At 36.1% G+C, this 21544-nt stretch overlaps 2 protein-coding genes, 1 long non-coding RNA gene and 1 pseudogene across 3 annotated transcripts; 2 read left to right on the forward strand and 2 right to left on the reverse strand.

Moving 5' to 3' along the window:
* Nucleotides 1-3870: 3870 nt before the first annotated feature.
* Nucleotides 3871-6153, forward strand: LOC125201756 (probable mannitol dehydrogenase 1). The gene is made up of 5 exons (XM_048099994.1): nucleotides 3871-4048; nucleotides 4485-4598; nucleotides 4858-5371; nucleotides 5531-5684; nucleotides 5802-6153. Exons 1-5 carry the CDS (start codon nucleotides 3966-3968, stop codon nucleotides 6002-6004), a joined length of 1068 nt encoding a protein of 355 aa, XP_047955951.1. The 5' UTR covers nucleotides 3871-3965; the 3' UTR covers nucleotides 6005-6153.
* A 2075-nt stretch (nucleotides 6154-8228) lies between these two features.
* LOC125202085 (fasciclin-like arabinogalactan protein 19) lies at nucleotides 8229-9163 on the forward strand. Its single transcript, XM_048100441.1, has one exon. The coding sequence runs from the start codon at nucleotides 8275-8277 to the stop codon at nucleotides 9037-9039; it is 765 nt and encodes a 254-aa protein (XP_047956398.1). The 5' UTR covers nucleotides 8229-8274; the 3' UTR covers nucleotides 9040-9163.
* Nucleotides 9164-10868: 1705 nt separating this feature from the next.
* LOC125202604 lies at nucleotides 10869-15019 on the reverse strand (annotated as a pseudogene).
* Nucleotides 15020-16792: 1773 nt separating this feature from the next.
* LOC125204260 lies at nucleotides 16793-17420 on the reverse strand. Its single transcript, XR_007173529.1, has 2 exons — nucleotides 17307-17420; nucleotides 16793-17223 (listed from the first exon to the last, which is right to left on the reverse strand). It is a non-coding gene; the product is annotated as an uncharacterized LOC125204260 (long non-coding RNA).
* Between the last annotated feature and the right edge of the window lie 4124 nt (nucleotides 17421-21544).

Consider the following 21544-nt stretch of genomic DNA (forward strand, 5'->3'; position numbering starts at 1 on the left):
GTCGCAAACCCTATCAGGCTAGTGTACACGGGAGATCGGGAGCCGTCCTTGCTAGTCGGCCGGTCTCGTGGGCGAAGTGTGGCCACACTTTCGTCGCACCATGAAATTGTTGATTGATGAGAAAATGGGAGGTATTGTTTGACTGGCCAGTCCATGAAATTATTTTGTGATACTCGATGATATTCTTTTAAATAAATGCAAACTCGAGTTCACTATGGTAAGGGTGACATAACTATTAAAATGTTTTGGCACGAGTCCACTGAGTATGTTTAAAATACTCAGCCCTGCATGTGTTTTCCCTCTGTGCAGGTTGAGCAGTGACGAGCGGGTGGCGGTGTTGAGCTAATAAATTGAATAATGATATGATCGTTTGAAACATCAAGTGGAGTTGTGTCTTCATACATGTTCTTCACTTTTCTCTTGGTTGCTTCCGCTAAATATGAAACTTAGTATCGTTGTTTTTGAACTATTTCATTATTGTTTAGAATATCGAGACATAATGCGTTTTGTTGGATTTACATTAAACCCTTGACCTTTGAGCATAGTTTATGATATTTATTCATCTATTGATTTTCTTGCTTAAGCCGTTGTCTTATCTCTTAAATAGTTCATTGATTACTCTAATCAAATCTCTTTAAATGAAACCATAGCCTATGTTCTTATTGTTTTTAAGTCCGCCTTGGTAGCAGTCGCCGTATTTATTATACCCTAGAAATCCGGACTGTTACAACAGAAGTTAACACTAGTCATAACTAATAAAGTAAGAGAGATGAATAGAAAGATAGTTAAATTAGTAGAAGTACTATTATTAGTAGATAGTGAGACCTACATTATTATTAGTGTTTGATGAGTTGTAATATGGAACCACACTGATATATTTTACTCCCTCCGTCCCGCTTAAGATGACACATTTTCCTTTATAGTTTGTGTTAGAGTTTGTATACTAGAAATCACGTTTCGAGTGATTGAATACTGTAAAACTCTTATTTTATTTTCCAATGAATAAAACAGATTATTTTTGTCATAATGTTGTTATGTTTTACATTTAATGGATGTTAATGTAAACCTATATATATGTACTCTTTTTTACTCAAAAATAAAAAAATGAGATTAGTTTTGAAGTACCATTGGAGCCAATTGACTATCCCATTTCATTTTTATTTTTAACAAAAAAAGGTTGTAATTCCCTCTATCCCACGAATGTCAATTTTTGTTGGACACAAGTTTTAATGCACGATTAGTAATGCAAAAGATATATAAATTTTTTTTACAAAAATTAGAATTTATACGCTACAAAATTAGAATGGGTCCCACCTCAATACGTAAGAAAAGTATATTCACGCAGTTTACTTTTTTTAGGCCATCCGCAACGCTATCTCTTATCCGTCTCTTAACCGTCTCATCTCTTCACTAGTCATGGGCCCCACTTTGTACTTTTCACACTCATCTCTTAACTAAGAGACAACACCTGCAACCCTCCATCTCTTAACCATCTCTTAACCATCTCTTAACCATCTCTTAACTATTCATTCAATTTCATTTTTTATTTTTAATTCCAACAAATTCAATTAATAAAACACACTTCATTATAAATAAAATAAAATTACAATTTAAAATACATAAAAAAATAAAAAAGACATAATTAAAAAACTAGAAATTACAATTGCACACTTAAACTCAAAAAAAAAAAATGGAGGCAAAGAAGCAGAAGAAGGAGTTCTCTAGTGACGATCATCTAATGGTTGCCAAATTTTGCCCAAATGTGCTCCATTAGATCCTCCTGGAGTTGGGCGTGGGCGGTAGAATCACGTGTCCTTGCCCGAATAGACAACCGCTCTTGCAAAGACGGATGCACTCCCGTTCGAGGCGGACTACTTGCGGTTGAGCTTCCCGGGGTTTCAGGGTCGAACCAATTTCCCGCCTCAGGTCCTTCGTCGGCGACAATCATGTTGTGCAAGATTATGCACGTATACATGATGTCGACCATATTCTCCATAAACCACTGTCGAGCCGGGGCTTTGATAATGTTCCATCGAGCTTGGAGAACCCCGAACGCTCTCTCCACATCCTTGCGAGCAGACTCTTGCTTCTGCGCAAAAAGAGACTGCTTTTCGTCCGTAGGCCTGTTGAACGTCTTCACGAAGGTTGGCCACTTCGGATAGATGCCGTCGGCAAGATAGTACCCCATTTTATACTGGCGATTGTTAGCGACGAAGTTGATGGCCGACGCTTTACCATTCAGAACTTCAGCGAAGAGGTCGGAGTTGTTGAGCACGTTGATGTTGTTGTTCGAGCCGGGGACCCCGAAATACGCATGCCAAATCCATAGCCGGTAGTCGGCGACGGCCTCGAGTATAACGGTGGGGTGGGTGCCTTTGTGGCCGCTCGTGTATGACCCCTTCAACGCCACAGGGCAATTCTTCCATTGCCAATGCATGCAATCGATACTCCCGAGCATCCCGGGGAATCCGTGCACTTGTTCGTGAAGACGGAGCAGAAACTGGCAATCTGCGGTGGTTGGCTTCTTCAGAAATTCGGCGGTGAAGGCCGCCCGGACGCCTTTGCAGAAGTTCAACAAACAAAGTCGCCCGGTGGATTCTCCGACGTGCGGGTATTCGTCGAACGCATCCGCCCCACGTTTGTCTAGTAGCAAGCCGACGGATCGCCACGCAAGACATTTCGGAGCGTCGTGTGGCTAGGACGGCCAACAAATGCCGTCGAACCTCTTCTCTTCCGAAGAACTCTTCCCGTGCCGCCAATGTATTCGCGATATGCAAAAATAGCGGGCGTGACATACGGAAACGGCGACGGAAGTAGATATCTCCCCACACCGGGTTCGGACTGAAGTAATCACGTTCCAACCTTGCGGCGGCTTCCTCCCGGTTACGGTGGATGTATGTCCGGCGTCGCCTAGGAGGCGCGGCGGCTTCCTCCTCCCTACGTCGATCTCTGCTTCTAGCGATTCTTCCATTATTCGACGCATTTGCTCAAATGGATCCATAATTGATTAAATTTGGGAGAAGAAAAAAATAAAGGAATGATTTTATAGAAGTGATTGGAGAGGAAAGAAAGAAAGATGAGAGAATAAATGTGTGTTTGTGTGTAAAATGGAGAATGGAGAAGAGTATATAATAGTAATATAAAAAAAAAAAAAAATTAAAAATATTACCGTTTTATATTTTAATATTTATTTTTTTTTTTGAAAAATCTGATTTTTTTTAAAAAAAATTGAATTATGACGTCATAAATCCGACGCCCACTCGCGGGTCGGCGAGTGGGCGTCACGCCAACTGCCCGCGCGCGCACGTGGCGCCGGGCGCGTGTCTCGCGAGCTCGAGGCTTGCCTCGCCGGGACGCGTCGGGCGTCGAGACATCTCGTCTCGTCGAGACGAGACGGGAGCCGCAACGCTGTCTCGATGCCGTCTCGTCTCGTCGAGACGAGATCGAGTCCGCAACGAGGCAGCATTGCGGATGCTCTTAATCTCTCCACTTTATTTTATTTTATTTTATTTTATACTCCTTATTCTGTTTTGATGGCACTTAAGAGTTATTAGTTAATACTTCCTCCGTCCCACTTTAAATGACACGTTTTCCTTTTTAATTTGTCCTAATTAAGATGATACATTTACGTTTTTTGGAAACTTTCTCTCTCCAATTAATATACTCAACACTAGCCCTATTAAAATATTCATCTTTCTTTCTTTCTCTAATTTAATACTTTTACCCATCTTTTCTCTCTCCAATTAAACACATTAACCAATTATTCATAAAATCCTGTGCCGGCTAAGAATGTGTCTTGTTATCCGGGACGAAGGGAGTATTATTATTATTGTACAAAATAGAGTTCAGTTGTCTTTCTCGGTAGCCCTCTTTGTCTTCACTATAAGACTGATTCGAGAGAAAAGATTCTGAGCACAGCTTTACTAAGAGAGACGGAGATATAGATAGAGTAGAGAAGGCGACCAATGGCGGAATTCCAACACAAAGCTTTTGGTTTGGCCGCGACCGATTCCTCCGGCGTCCTCTCACCCTTCCATTTCTCTCGCAGGTACGCACAATTATGTATCCCTCTGTGTGTGTATTCACATTTGCAAACCAATCGCCGCTGCTGTTGCGTGACTCTCCAGATTTAGATTCACCATTTTTATCTCCTTATATCTAGCCACTTTTTGCATGATGCTTCAATTTTGCTTTGAGTTCTGTTTTCCACTCTCGATTTGTGGTGTTTTTTTATCCGTTTATTGTCGATTTTTTTTTTTAATAATTATTGATTCAAAATTCGGAATAAATCGCTAATTGAAAAATCTACTCAGTAAGTAACTCGTGGACAATTGTTGGTGTTCTTGTGCTATTTGTTAATGGAAGGTTCACTTTGTGCATATCTCTGGTGTGGTGCTATGTGATATGCGCCACTCATGATCTTTTAAAAAAGTACTACCACTATGTGAATGCGAAGTGAGATATTTTCATGTTATGGCTGACAGGGAAAATGGAGATGACGATGTAACAATCAAAATACTCTACTGCGGAGTTTGCCATTCTGATTTGCACACTGTCAAGAATGAATGGGGAATCACACAGTATCCTGTTGTGCCCGGGTATTCTTATATTTTCCCAACTTTGTCAATACAATATTTTGGGGAAACCTTGTTTGTCATCTACTAGTTTATTAGCATCTGAATACAGATAAATCTCATTAACAGTTCTAGCTTCACATGTGTTGGATCCAAACCTATCAAAGCTTACACCAACTTTAGCAATAGCTTTGATGGATTTAAACCACTTAGGAAGTTAATCTGCTCCAGTAACTTTTGACTTTAATTGTTTAAAGATTAAATGGTGAAAAATGTTTTGCAGGCATGAAATTGCGGGTGTCGTGACCAAAATTGGTAATAATGTTGAGAAATTCAAGGTCGGTGACAGAGTCGGGGTTGGGGTGATAGTAAACTCATGTAGGACATGTGATGTCTGCCAACAAGACCTAGAGAGCTACTGTGCCAAAATGATATTCACCTACAATTCCACCGACAAAGATGGCACGAGGACATATGGTGGTTACTCAGACACAGTTGTTGTCGACCAGCATTTTGTGCTTCGTTTCCCCGAGAATGTGCCATCTGATGCTGGTGCTCCGCTGCTGTGTGCTGGAATCACTGTCTACAGCCCGATGAAATACTACGGAATGACTGAGGCTGGAAAGCATTTGGGTGTTGCCGGTCTTGGAGGGCTTGGCCATGTTGCAGTCAAGTTTGGGAAGGCGTTTGGGCTGAAAGTTACTGTTATCAGTACCTCCCCGAAAAAGAAAGCTGAAGCCTTAAACAAGCTCGGTGCTGATGCTTTCGTTGTTAGTACTGATGCTGCTGAGTTGGAGGTAAATAGCACTAGGATTAAATACATTGAAATTGGTATTTGTATAATTCTCTCATAAACTTGAGTAACGGTTTATGAGAGAATTAGTGGTGTACTTATTAGTAAGTGAGGTCCATATTGGTATTGCCGTAATTTTTGACGAGGAGCTCTGTCATTGCAGGCTGCAACGGGCACAATGGATTTCATCATTGACACCATCGCTGCAGTGCATCAGTTGGCTCCATTGCTAAGCCTGTTGAAGATGAACGGGAAGCTTGTAACAGTGGGATTGCCGGATAAACCCCTTGACCTTCCTATTTTCCCTCTAGTTGCCGGTAACATATGATGTTGTAGTCTTTTCTTGTGCTCAGATTATAGGCTACAACACATTAATATGTGTATTTAACTAACTATGAGAAGCTGAGGTTTCAACGTTGGGTTGGTATTTTCAGGTCGAAAGATGATTGGTGGAAGTGATTTCGGTGGTATAAAAGAGACGCAGGAAATGTTGGACTTCTGTGGAAAGCATGGCATAGCAGCGGACATTGAGCTGATTCGTGCTGACGAGATAAACGCTGCTATGGAGCGTCTTGCCAAATCTGATGTTAGGTACCGTTTTGTGATTGACGTTGGAAACTCCCTCGCCAAACTCTGAGCCCTGGTGTGTGTCGACTCAAAACAGTTCTACCGTTTCTGAACTATCAAAACAGTTTCGACAATAATCATGTTCATGAACTTAAACAATGCTTTGAGTCTGAGATTTGTTCCTGTACCAATGCTATGATATCCATCATATTTCGTTCCTATATTGCGTTATTGTGTCACGTCGTATGATATTGGTGTTGATGAAATGCAGAGTGATCAATTAAGGCTGAAACTACAAGATCCACTTCATCTTATATTCCTAATGTGATGCTCATCATTTATAAGCTAGGATGAAAAGTAACCATCCGTCTTATCATAAATTAATTGTATTCTTTGTATTTTTTTAGGACTTACCCCGAATTATATCGCCTTTTAGAAAAAAAATATACATTTACTCTTTTACTTTTTTTCTTTTTAATAAAGATGTTCATCATTCTCCATTAATAATATTTTAATAATTTTTTCTTTTTATTTGTGTTTTAATTTACTAATTATGCATTAAAATTTATTCTGTTTCAGAAGTACATATTTTTATGGGATTGGATGAAGTTTATTCACTAGTATTGTGTAAATCAAGTTAAAAAATAAGGTTTTGATCATGTAATATCAACTTTTAATCATGCAAGTTTTTATCGTAATATCAAATTTTAATAATGTAAATCAGATTCGGGTTGTTATCATGTTGTTTCAACCCATATTATTTCGTGCCGTGAACGGGCATGAAGGTAGCAGGTCGGATTCATGTTTCGATTGAAAGTTTCCATATCATTTTTTATTCGAAATATATCATTTTTAACCGCTCAAAATATCATTTCTCACCGCTCAAAATATCATCCTGTTTTAAACAACAACCAAACATTACTGCAACTCCATATCCTTTTTCATAATTAAATGATGTGTTTGGTTGTTGTTTTGAATGTGAAATGATATTTTCAGGGATTAGAAACGGTATAATTTCTGTATAAAAGTAATATATTCCATTTATAAAATGATATGATGTTGCGTAAAAACAATAACATTGTTCATATTATGTAATATTTTTTTTTTCAGCCTTGGTTATAATACTATGAAATTAGAATTTTGTGAGAATTCTCGTAAAATTATACTCCATCCGTCCATGAAAAATAGACCAAATTTGAAAAAGGATCCCATATTTGCTACCTAACATAATTAAACACTACTAATAATATGGATCCCACATTCCAGTAACACTACTTATCTCTTACTTTACTAATTCCACATTTAAATTCATGTCTTTCATAATATAGTCTATTTTTCTGGACGGAGGGAGTACTATTTAATTTTTGATAGTAATTTTTTTGTAAAAAATAATTTTAATTGAGATAAATAAATGGATATTAAAAATTTTAAGAGAGAGAAAGTTAGGCAGAAAGAATTGGATTCATGATTGTTCGGTTACCTCCTCATTTAATTATGCAGTGTCTAAACCCTTCTAAATTGCAAAATGATACTAGTATTTCTAGTTTCTAGATTGAATATGGACTATATAATCCAAAAATGTGTGATCCAATTTATTTACATGGGCAGTGATAAAATACAAACTTATATATGATACGTATTCAAAACTTCTCAACACAGCTTCAACATAGTTTCAATACAATATCAACAAAGCGTAAAATTTCAAGATTTTAATGCCAACACAGTATCAACACAACATCAATCATTGACTACTGTTGAAATTCTGTTGCCATTTTCTTGTTGATGCTTTTCAGTGATCTGTTGACATTTTTCAATAATCCAAATCATAGTTTTGAGTTTATACAACATTTAAAGTTTTCATTTTATCACATTCATATCACTAATGCATCCTATATTTTTTTCATTTGATAGTCACAATATTTATTTAAACAGTCTCAATATATTTGAATCTTTTCTCAACATTCTTATTTGAGTAATTAAATTAAGTGTCATCAGTTAATGAAAAAATTAATTAGACCAGTAAAAATTGACTTATTAAACTTTTTCAGAAACGTAGAAAATTCATTAAAATGGAAATATTGTAAAAAGAATTAATGAGAAACACAAACAAGACTTTTAGAAAAGTGAAAAACGAAAAACAAGAATTCATTTAGTTTCATAATTATCCACGTCATAGCTAAATTTCTCAACAAGTGTGAATGCAGAAAACTCTTCAGTAAGTTGAAACAATACACTATTAAGCTAAAAATAAATTAATCGTAAATTCAAAATAGATAAACGCACAGAAGCGCCAATTTCCAATCCAAAACAGAATCTTAACCGCTTCTTCTCTCAACTCCCATGGCCCCACCACCGCGCTACTCCTCCACCTCCGCCATCATCTTTCTCTTCCTCCTCCACGCCGCCTCCGCCGCCGATCCTCCCAGTCCCACCCAATCCCAAGAATTCGACGACATGCTGCAGTCTCTCCGCAACTACGGCTACTCCCTCTTCACCAACGCCATCGCCACCTCCGATCTCAATTACGAGCTCCTCTCCGCCCCCAATTTCACTCTCTTCGCCCCGAGAGACGAGCTCCTCTACGCCCTCGACTTGGCCACCTCCGCCTCCGCCTACGTCAGCACCCTCCATTACCACGTCGTCTCCACGCGCCACACCTTCGCCGACCTCAAAAACCTCTCCGCCCCCTTCCTCGACACCCTCCTCTTCGACTACGCCGTCCTCATCGGTAAATTCCGCGACGTCCACGTCTCCACCGATCGGGCCTCCATCGGCCTCATCGTCGACGGCGTCCGCGTCGCCTACCCCGATCTATTCGTCGGATCTAGGATGGCGGTTCACGGAATTGACGGAATTCTTCTCACCGGCCTCAATCTCAGCCGCGATCTCGGCGCGGATTACATTCCGCCGCCGCCTCCCGGAGCTCCGGCGGCTGCTTTGGATGGGAATATTCCGGCGCCGGCGTATCCTTTCGTTGGGAGGAATGATGTTCCTGGTGCTACAGTGGAGTCTTATTTTGACTGGGATGCGACTCCGCCTCCGGAAAGAGGTGTGAGGAAGGGGCGGCGCCGCTACCGGAGGCGTATGGCGCTCGGTCGTCTCTAATCTGCGTTTGGGTCTGTATTGGAATATTCCAGATTGTTTGGGGTAAATGTGTCATTTTCCGAATATAGATGGAATATATGTGAATTTTGATTTTGAGGATATTGATATAGCAAGTGCAGATTGATCACTCTATTAATCTTAAATGTTCCAAATTCTTTTTAGAGTCTTTACACAACTTTATTTCTCATATTAAAATGTATGCACTGACTATTGAAATGATGAGAAACTAGAATAGCGCCAACAATTTCAAGTAGAGGACATATGAAAACGAATTATGAAAGAAATTAAGCTGTGAATAGAGGGTGAAGGAATAAGTAGATAGGTCTCCCCGTTCAGAGAAAATAGATGTAGACTGCAGTTGAGACATAGACTCCCAACAACTTAATCCCTACTAACCTTCCATTCAGAGAGAGCCATTCAGGCATGTGAATGTAGATATAGTTTAAGCTTGGTCAATGCATTTTGATCAGGTAGTACAAGTGCATGAAAAATTTCATTTTGTGAAATTGAATAATATAGAATCGATCTACGTTTCAAAAAAAGGATAAACCGCTTCCCATGAGTGAAATAATGGATTAGGTTGAATTTTGTATATACTCACAACTTTATATTCCTTGATTGATAGTTGAATGAGGAATGGTACGCCTTGAATAAGTTGATCATGTCGCCAAAATAGTTTTTGCCTTATCTCTGATGTCTCTTTTAACTATTAAATAAAAACAAACATATATCATAAATTCTAGGTCTAAAGCTTATTAGAGGATAGTTCAGTTGGATCTTTGTGTTAACATATAATGCTCCCTCCATTTTTGTAAAGTATGAACATTTGATTTGACATGAGTTTTAATGTACAATTGGTAAAGTAAGAGAGATAGAAATAAAAAGTTTTTAAAGTATTGAGAATAAGTCACACCTCATTATAGAGAAAGGAGTTTCTAAAATTAGAAAATTCATATTTTTCAGGGACGGATTAAACAGGAAAGAGTTCATACTTTTGAAGAAGGACGGAGGGAGTAGAAATTAATCCACAACCTACAATTCAATCTGTAGGGGTTATTTGTTAATAGGTAGAACCTAGAAAATTAGCCACTCATAGCTTGATAAAAAATATTCTAAATAAAAATCTTTGGGCGAATCTTCTACCGAATTAAAAAACGACCATCTTCAATCCTCTCTTATGTAAATCCCTAAGGTTTTCTATCTGACGGATTCCAAGATGGAAGTAAAGATAGAGATGAAATAAAAGATTATTAGCCAAATTGATGTTCGGATTTGAATTATGTATGAGGCATATATATGAAGTGGGAAGGGATTGGGTTTTAAAAAGGCAAATAGTACGTCAAGGGGTCAGGTCACTGGATCAAGTGAACGGGTCATTAAGTGCATCTTGCCAACTGGTCTATGTTGCTGAGTTCACAAAAGCTCGCTGGTTTCGAGCAGTGTGGTGCACACATTTCATAAAGCAGCAATGATTTTCTCCACCCAACGCCGATTGAGGCGCGCAAGACACCACTATCGAATATAAAAACATTAGTGGTCTTATAAGAGAGTTTGAAAATTATCATTGTAGGTCAATTACTACTTACATTCCGAACTTTCTTCATTTATCCATTTTCCCTTGCATTACTACCTATAGAGAAAATATAATGAGCCTATAAAACACTTAAAAGAGTGTATAAAACCAAGGGGGAAAAATCACACAAAATTCACGTCACATTGTTTTGCAAAAGATACTTCTTTCCACAATCCTTCACTAGCTAAGAACAACCAAATCAAGTTTCTTCACATAATTCACGAACAAATTTTTCAATTAAATTACGAGTCAGGACCTTGAAAGGGCATAATAGATGTAGAAAAATGTGAATTATTTGAGCACATAACAGTTACAACTATAATGAGAGTGTTAACTGTAAATCTTAGTCGACTAGACGAATGAGCAACTCCCAGGATTTGCCATATCAAAACCAAATGATGGAGAAAGCAGGGCAACGCAGGTCCATCCACGGTTATGATCACGGACGTTATATAAAGGGAACGCCGTCCCTGCCACGAAAAGAATTCCACTAGAAACTGCTTCTGGAATGCCAAAAAGCAGCAGCCAATGACAATGAACCTCTCCACTTCAGAAGCAAAATTTCAAGCTCTAAGTGCAGCTTTGTGAACCATATTCTCCTTGTGAATTTGATGACAGCTCTTCTCTACGAGCTCGAGCAGCTTCTCCAAGTTTGTAGCCCATGAATTCATGATCTCATTGCTGTCCTTAGCTGTCTGGAAACATACCACGCCCATAGGTCTGTCAATCTTTGCTACTAGCGCTTTGGTGACAACCATGTCAGAGAGATGTTTCTCGCTTCCTGTATTATGAAAGATGATAATGTAACCACATACAAAATGCAACCATTATGCCAGAACAAGATCATACTGTTGGTAAGAAGTAGAAACGAGAATTAGATAAAAATTAAGGTAGCAGACGTATAGTATATCTGTCCAAGATACTTCCACGGAATGGAGGTAAATGTGGACGATTATTGATCATCTTTAATTAAAAAAATAAAAGGATACCTCAAGAATTGAAGATTAAAAATTCAAAAGCGACATTCATTTCTTTCATGGAAAAATTAAACTCCAAAATATAACCAGAGGCAAAATAAGCATATGCAGGCGTATAACTAATCTAGATCCTATAGATGAAGATTTTCACAAAGAGAGAATCTGATAACAATAAATAAATTATTTAGATAATGTGCTCAAAAGTATACTCTGACTCAGTATATCAGTTTTATTATCAAAGGAAATTATTGATAAACATATTCAATATTTATGAGAAACCAAAGTAAAACTAAAGTTACATAACAAAATTTGCAGGTTAGGAAGTAAAATTTTGTTATAGAGAATGAGACAGACCTGGAGAGTGAGGCACAACAAATCTGCAAGTCTTTTCAAAGTTACCCGGGAGTAATATCTTGAAACAACGTGGATATTCTGCAAGAAAACAACAAAAATTATCATACGGAAGCTGTACAGGCAACCTAATAATACTATTGTAAGAGTCGGTAGCAGAAAAACTGAAAAAGAACTCCACAAACACCAAGTATTGGTTCTCAAGAGTATTACATGTTCAATCACTCTAAGTCGAAGATCTTCAGCAGCCTTTTCACCCAGTGAACCGCCAAGCATATTTTTCTCATTCTCAAACTCATCTTTGAACATAGTCCATAGAGCTGTCCACATAATGACCTCCATGGTAACTAATTGTTTCAATAGTAACCTAGCAACAGGGTAAGTAAACAATAGACTGGTTCATACTCCATGTGGTAAAATTAAAATGAAACTGAAAGGAATAGCAATATACTGTTATAATACCTAACCTGAAATGTGGAATTTCAGAAAGGTTCTTATCCTCCAGGGTTGAGTTGAGGAGGCTAGACTGCATGGGGTCATGAGGTGAGAGCACCAGATACCAGCATATTTTTCTCAGCACCTTCATGAAAAGCAACAGACCCAAATCATTTAACACCACACTGAAGCAAATATTAACCGTACATATATTATGATAAGTGATAACATGGGATAACATGCGAGTGCTTGGCATTGAACAACCAAAAAGTAGATGTTTTACCGGTATCCACTGGGCTGGGTCCTCTTTCACGGATGGAATCTCATATATTGATTTATAACACCGGCATATTTCAAGGTAATCATTGTTGTGAGAGTAATACCTACACAATTGTACTTGAAAGTAAGATTTAAGAGCACATATCAAGACTTTCGATATCTGTAGCCAAGAGTATTTGACATCACAGGTCAACACAAACAAGGATAGGAAGCAGGATCAGCATCAATGGCAGAGGGCCAGATGCATAATCTAATTCAATAATTATAAACCATACACTGAAAGTGGTTACAAAGGCAACACCAGAGATGCAACAGTTTAGAATTGCATACATCCAAAATAGTGTATGCTCACATTAATAGGTACATATGCTAGTGTATTCATCAACATATGTATGAGGAGATCAATGATTGTTACACGCTGTATAATCATTCAAAATAATACACTCTGTATTGGAGGACCCTTACACAAAAGTACAGAAATATAGGGAAAAAGATCAGGGAAAAAACAATACCGGATCATTAATTGGTAATATATGCGCTTTAACTCCAGCAATGATGGAATATCAGCAGGAGCTTCTTCAAAAATACTATCGCCTTCTTTGAGCTTCTTTTCTTTTGAAGGATCAGCTTCAAAAACTCTAGGACTTATCTTCCTCGCAAGTATTTGTGCACGTACATGATCCTGGCGATCTAAGCACAAACGGACCTGCATCATTGGAAAAATCAGACATATAATCAAGACATGCATCAATTCCAGCAAAGTTTCAACTAGAGACAGAAATAAGAGAAACCACATACTTGCTCGAGTATGAAAGCTATTTTTTCAGTTTTTGCCATTGCGCCAAATGTCTCCACCTGTAGTTCAAATTGACAAAAACAATATGAAATGACAAAAATCAAGTATGTCGGGTGAAATCAGCTAAGATGTTGTTTGAGATATAATGTAAATTATCCACCTACCACAATTTCTTGCATCAAATCTGCAGCTTCAGCTATCTTCCCTTGTTCTTCCTTGATCTTTGCAAGCTTCTTGATCAACCTAGCCCTCTCGATCTCAACATATATCTGTATAGTGAGATAAGAACTTTCAACTTAGAACTAAAGTTTAGAACTTGAGAGACAAGGAAGATTTAGAACAATTCAAAAATCACCTTCCCAGCAGATATGTCATTAAGTGTCTTTATAAGCTCTATTTTAGAATCAAGATCCGGTGTCTTATCTATATATTGCATAGCTTGTTGGACCATTGCTTGTACAGCCTGCATCAAAATAGAGAACAAATAATTATTCTCCAAAACTCAAGAGTCAAAACACAACTGTAAATACAAGAATCTAATATCTTTTTGATAACTTTGATATGACTCAGCATTTTGGATGTGTTCGAGATTGTGGTGGTTGGAAGAACTTTGTGCAATAAAATCTACGAGTGTGTTTCTTTATTCAATCTATGTGTATATCCATATTTTAAAAATGAAAAATGGCACTGCGCTGTAATTGGCAACAGATGAAAGCAACAAGAGGCTGAGATTTGTTTAATATTCCAGTTAGCAAAGAGGCAGTACGATACATAAACCTTCTTTATCTTTCAAACTGGCATTTCTTACTAGATGAGTGTCTCCAGAAACTTCAAAAAGCAGAAAACTGAGTTAAATTAGTTTTAAAAAGTTAAGACTGTTTTCAAGTTTTAAGGGTCTACTTGTAAAGAAATGTATATATAAGTGTTTTTCCAGCTGTTAGTTTTCTATAACTGAATTCAACTTACGCTCTATTATTGTAATGCCCAACCATTTAGCACTTAGCAGCAGATTTCGTACTGGTTTCTAAACTGTTTAATGCACACATTAGAACAGAGGCTAAATTGTCATTCACATGCAAAAGTGATACTTTGCAAAAATTCTATTCGAATTTTTTAGCTTTTTTGCTTGGTTTAAAATGGCTAGTTATGCATTTAAGCAATAATTACAAACTCTACACATGTGATCACTAAACCAAAAACAGATCATTCAGCAAACACCCAAACACTCGTTTGTTATCTTGAACCTAACAACATCAAACACTCAATTTATTGTTTATACTGTTAAAAGTTAAAATCAGCATTTAAAAATCAGCTATTTCAAATCATTCAATTTAACTAGCACTAGTACCTCATAAAAATCAATATGAACGCAATAACAATAAACAAAAACACGAGAAATTTAAAAATTGACCTGCTTCAACTGTCCCCGGCGCTTAGCTTAGAGATGAGCACAATCTGCTCGTTTAGCGTCGCCCACGCGCCGGCGTCGAGGCATAGTTGTATAATATCGGTGACAGCCTTTCTTGTCCCCGCCACGTCACCAAGTTGTCTCATCTGTTTCTCCACATTCAGCAACGTCTCTATTTTCGCCTCCAAACTGGAACCTCCATTTTCCTACCAAAATTGAATCACAGTAATTCGAAAGTCACGCCGCGAGATCTAAATCGAGAGATAAATGTTGCATTGAAACTCGTTGATCACAAAATTCAACTACATTAAAATGAGATGGATAACGTCTTCTAGAAACTTTGTAATCATATATGATATAACTATCATTTTTCAAGTGTAACCATATGTGATGTAATAACAAATAAAATATAGCCGGATTTCGTTGCTGGTAGAAAAAATTCAACAACTATTTAAATTTGTGAAATCATATCTCAAGTTTAAAATTTGAGGGAAAAACAGGCACCAATATCATATGTTTCAATGTTTAAGGACATTTACTTGATCCGTCCTATCTTTAAGGCGTTAACTCGATTTTTTCTTATTAGAAAATATTGAATCATAAGTCTCATGCAACAACATTGCCAAGTCTATTGAAATTATTGACATCTAAAATTTTTGATAGCCTTCATTAGTTTTATGTGATTGAGCTTTCTTATTTGATGTTTCTAAAAAAAATGAATGTTGCAAAAATCTAACAGATAAAAAACATAGAAAAAATACGTTTTCAATCTTCAATATGTTTCTTCCATAGCGCAAAACTATAGCAAAAAATACATGTTACTCCTAAAAAAAATACGCGAGTCAAATACGAATAAAAAATATAATAATTTCATTAAAACAACTAAAAATAACAAAATTGAAAAAAAAAATCACAAATGAAATTTAAAAATTATTAGAAAATTTGAATACAAAAGTGTAGAAAGTGAGTGAAACAGAATGGAAATTTTTCGCACATACAATGTGCTAAGGCACGGGCATCGTGCGTGCTTAGGGAGTTGCAGTGGTGTACTTAATGACTAAGTACGCTCGTACATGCTTTTCCATGTCCCTAAACACGTAGATGGGAATGCCCTTAAAAGGTATCAGTTTCGTGGCTCACAGAGCTTCTCATGCACATCTTGACATTTAAACATCTTAAAGCTAATGCATACTGCAAAATACAACTTTAAAATGAATTCATTTGAAGCCATGAACGTTGCTTACACTTGCCTATTACATTAATGATAGGAAAAATTCAAGTAAATGCCTCAGAACGATGAGACAAAATTGAGTAAATGCCCTAAACGATGGAGCGAAGTCGAGCAAATGCCCTAAACGATGTGACAAAAATCAAGTAAACTAACGGTATCACATATTATACATCAGATGCTCATTGCCACATAGAAAAGTTATGTCTAATTTTTGCAGTTCGACTGCCACACCAATATTCAGATGCTCGAAAACATTATTGGGGGATATCGTATTTCCAAAAATGATATATTAGGCACCTATCCATAATCACTCAAACAATGAGACATTTCCAAGTACACGTCGTAAATGATACTAGGAAAAATGATCTATGCCCTGATAACCCTGCACATTTTCACTTCTTTTTTAGTCCATACACGTATAGATTTTGAGTCACATTTCAAAACTATTAGTGCTTGATCAGGAGAGTTTCAAACTTTAGTGTATGAATATGACAAATTAACTATAGTAGTGTTGAACGGTACTTATATACTGCTTTCAACTTTCCTACTCATCCGATGTGGGATGGATTTGTAACCCAACAGTGTAACACACACACACACACACACACAATCCTTGAACTTTTATTAGCTCCTTCAAGAAAGTTGTACAATATGTTATTCATAATCTTAAACTTAAAAGTTAAAATATGGGTAAGATACGATAAGAAAACATCAAAATACAAGGGCTATATTTAACAATCTTTACATATTTATAACCAAATCCTTTCGAAATTCGAATCCTTATTTCACCTCCAAACCCTAGATGGCAATCAAGCTTACCTATATACAAACTCTTTTCTTTTTTAAAACTCAGCTCTGTCTATATTATTATAAAAGTACGTACACAAAGCCTCATGAACAAAGCGCACAGTCTTAATTAGTGATATATATGTATTTATATGCATGTGTGTATAGTTGTATCATATTCAACCAAGTAGCTTTAGTTGTGATTGTGAATGGGAGTCTTCTTCCTTACTGGAGTATAATCTATGTTAACCAACTCTTCATTGTCTTGCAACACTTCTTCTCTTGCAACGCCGTCGTTTCCCTTCAGACTTTCAAGATCCGGGGATTGAGCAATGCCTAGCTTTTTCGCTACACAAGGGGAAGAAGAATCCATGATAATATTAACTATAAAACCTAGATTTCAAAGAAATTTGATAAAAGATCATAGATACCTCGAGTACTCGTTGAGATGAAGCAAAGCGAGAATAGAGCCACAAGAAGCAGATGCTTGGTTGTAAAACTAGCCATTATCTAAATCTAAGATCAAGTGATTGTATGTATTTGATTTGTGTTGAGACAAAATGGAGATGGATCTAACGTATTTATAGACGAACAGACTTTGAAGAAGAGGTTGGATATCTTATTGAGATGTCAATTTCATTGCAACAAAAATTTCTGTCGTAAACTAAGTTGAGAACAAGGGCCCTTAAACTAGGTCCAGGGAGTCACCATCAATGTATAGAGACAACTCTCTAATTTCCAATCACATTTAGGTTTATTATATTTATGCACATTCATTAATATTGCATATGCATTTGCTTCATTACATTTAGAATAATTCAGGAATTAAGTTTATATATGTATATAAAAGACACTCATATTATTGGTCTTGTGGTGCTTAATCAATTTTACATGATTTTGATTGATATATTTTATCCATTATTGTCAAAAGATTGAAAATCTCAGGTTACGTGCGTACATATTTGTTAGCTTATGTAATTTAGTTAGTTTGATATTTTTGTAGAAACAAAGTAGCATATCATATGGAGTAGTAGTAGTATTTACTATTAGTAAGTACTAATTAGTAATTACCACTACTACTTTAGCCTTTAAGAACAATTTTCTTTGTCTTTTTCGAAGTGGTGGATGGAAATTTCACCTTTTATTCTGGTAACAGAAACTAGTTCTATCTTGTAAGTTTCTCTCATTATAATGAGATAAAACTTATTTTTCACTATCTATAATTTGGCCTTTTTTTTGGTCTATCTTCTTACTTGATCAATTTTGATTTGGAACTCGTGTAATCCACTGTTAAGACTATTTTTTTTATTATGGATGTAGCATCTTGGATGAATGAGAATATGGTAAATCCAGAAATTGTTGATGAAATAACTGTTTTGATCAATTTTGTATAAGAACTCCGGTATCAAGAATGATAGTTTCCGGCAAAAAAGAAAAAAAAAAGAAAAAAAACCACTCTCTCTCTGTCCTATAAAAATAATCTTCTTTTTTCATTTTGGTCCGTTCTAATAGTTCATTTCTATTTTTGGCAAGTATTTTCTCTCTTATAAGGTGAGCTTCATTTTCCACTAACAATACTTTTAATCACTTTTTTTTTCTACATCTCACGTACTTTACTAATTTCACATTAAATCTTTGTCGTTCCCAAAGTCCCTATTTTTATGGAAAGGAAGCTGTATTATCAATCATAAAAATAGGAAGAGGCACGTAGTAGTTTTCATCCATTTTCATCTCATGTGTTATTTGTGCACTCGTAATTCTTACATGCATGATGATGCATGTCCATAAATTTATATCAAAATAATAAACGGAGGTCAAAATTAATGTATGCCACTGTTTATTGCTTAGATGCATGCACAAAACAAAGGAGTTCACGACAACAATTGAAATCAAATCAAGCAATAAGTACAATACAGACATAATGTGAAGGGATGCAAGATGGTGAGACGAAGAGGAATTGTTGTCCAAAGAGAGGAGAACAACTCAGAGCACCAATACATGGTTTATCACGTGCATTGCATACGTTTATACAATATTCCTAGTGAAGTTCGCATGTCATGTCATCAAATGTCTTAGGATAGGTTTCATATTTTTCATGTTTAAAATTATAACGGCAATCCACGGTGGGGTGGACTATACGACGCCCTAAGCCCCGCCCTATATACCGTCACATCAACATTTTATCCTCTACCCCTTCCACCTGCAATGGGGCGGACTATAGCCCGCCCTAAGCCCCTCTAAACATTTTATTTATTATTTGAATATTTAAACACTACAAATTAATCCTATTTTTAATGTTTGCAAATATATCAATTAGCAAGAATAATAATATAAAAACACCACAAATTAAAGGCATCCTATTGTCAATATTTATTTTTTATATTTTATGCTTGCAAATATGAAAATCGTCGGAATTCATTATTGAATTTGGAGAGAAATTGAGATGGGGAAGAGAGTGAAGTGAAAGGTGTGAAATGAAGTAAAAAAATTGGTGATATATATAGAAGAAAATACAAAAAAAATAAAAAAATAAAATAAAAATGTGTGCATAGTCCGGATTATCGTCCTTACCCCCTGCAATGGGGCGGACGATAGGCCGGACTACGCAAAAATGTGTGCATAGTCCACGGACGATGCATAGGGCGCGAACTAAGGACTGGGCTTAGGGCTGGGTGCTGCAGTGACAGACTATGCGACAGACGATGCATCGTCCTCCGCATAGTCCACCCCATTGTGGATGGCCTAAAATACAATTTCTTAAAAATCCAAATATTACTCCCTTCATTCCATAACAATATACTTTTATTCATTTTAGTTCATTTCCTAAAACTAGAAACTTTCTATTTTACTTCTTTCTCTTTATAAGGTAGTATTTTTCACTACCACACTTTTTCTTTCTATCAATTTTTTATTTTACCAATTTTGGATGTCAGATCATTTAAAAGTTTTTGTTTTTAGGAAACAGATAGAGTATATAAAATAAGAAAAAGGAAAACAATGCTAAAAGTCAACAAACTAATGTTCACAAAATTTGATTAGCATTTTCACACTTAGGGATGTTAATCAGGTTAATTTAACAAATTTTTTATTAATCCTATTTGAATTGTGGATTAATCAGATACGAGATAATCGAGTTGAAATTTTATTAGATTATGGAGTCATTAATTGCATAAGAAATTTAATTTATGTATCTGGTTACATGATTTAAAGAATGTGTAACAATCCTAAATTCATGTACACTCTTACTTTATGATAATTATCCCTATATATAAGATTCTTCTTAAATGCGTTATTAATAAAGAATAGTGACCAAACTTTGACTACATAACAAATATCTTAGCTTGTACGTGAAAATATACTTTTTTAGTTGAGAGAAAGTAATTTAGCATTTATAAAATAGAGTACTTCAAATTGTTTATTTATATAATCCAAACAAATGAGGCTAATTTTGACATTGAAAATGTCATTAATTTCCAATTGTTCACTTCTAAGAGTGACGAGGAGAATTTTTTTTTCAAAGGCGTATGTATTGAAATGAATTCTGATGGGACATATATTTCCTCATAAAAGGAAGATTAAATGATAGGGGACACACATATACATATACATGGTCATCACATGCATGTGTCGCCAATCTCCAATCCTTTGCCGGTGAAAAAAACCTCTCGTCGACCATCATATCAAATAATATTGCAACTCATAATCTCTACAACCCATGTCCAATAGTGGCATAGGGAAACTGCGGAAATACACGGCCTAGTATTTTTTAGGTAAATTGTCAAAAAAATCTTAACTTGTTCTGTACCTTATAATTACGCATTTAAAATAACACAAAAATTAATATACAACTGGTAAAGTAGGATGGATGATGAAAATAATAGTTAAAGATGTTAGTAGATGGTGAGACCCACATTATTATTAGTGTTTAATGAGTTGTAATGATGGGCTATGATGATTGATGTATATGAATAATGAGTCGTGACAATATTCCATAACTAGAAATGCTCATATTTTTATGGGACGAACGAAAATGGAATGTGTACATATTTTTATGGGACGGAGGGAGTACGAAGTTTTATCAAATTTTGAGTTGTTCTGCAATTTTGTAAATTACCTTGAAAAACAACGAAGTTTGACTTTATTCTCAATTATCTCATTGTGAAAATATTCCATAACTAGAAATGCTCATATTTTTATGGGACGAACGAAAATGGAATGTGTACATATTTTTTATGGGATGGAGGAAGTACGAAGTTTTATCAAATTTTGAGTTGTTCTGCAATTTTATAAATTACCTTGAAAAACAATGAAGTTTGAATTTATTCTCAATTATCTCATTGTGAAAAATTCTAGTTGCTTGCAAAAAAATATAGTTTATATTTTACAACCAAGCAATATCATTTTCGTTATGGCTACAAGATATTGTTAAATTCATCGGCAAGAATGTGTATGTATGCTTTCTTATTTGTTCAGATACAATTTCATGAAAAATTTATTATGGGATGGTTATGAACAATTTCAAAGTTCATGGGTTTTCTAGTTGATTTTGAAAGTTGTGGGATGGACCATTGTTAATGAAATGTTAGTGTGGTCCTTGGAGTTGGGATTACATGCACAAGTGTGTCTACCAATCCATTGTCCGATTTTCCATAGGTTGTCGTACTTCCTT

The sequence above is a fragment of the Salvia hispanica genome, chromosome 1 (genome assembly GCF_023119035.1).
Source record: "Salvia hispanica cultivar TCC Black 2014 chromosome 1, UniMelb_Shisp_WGS_1.0, whole genome shotgun sequence".
Classification (NCBI taxonomy): Eukaryota; Viridiplantae; Streptophyta; class Magnoliopsida; order Lamiales; family Lamiaceae; genus Salvia; species Salvia hispanica.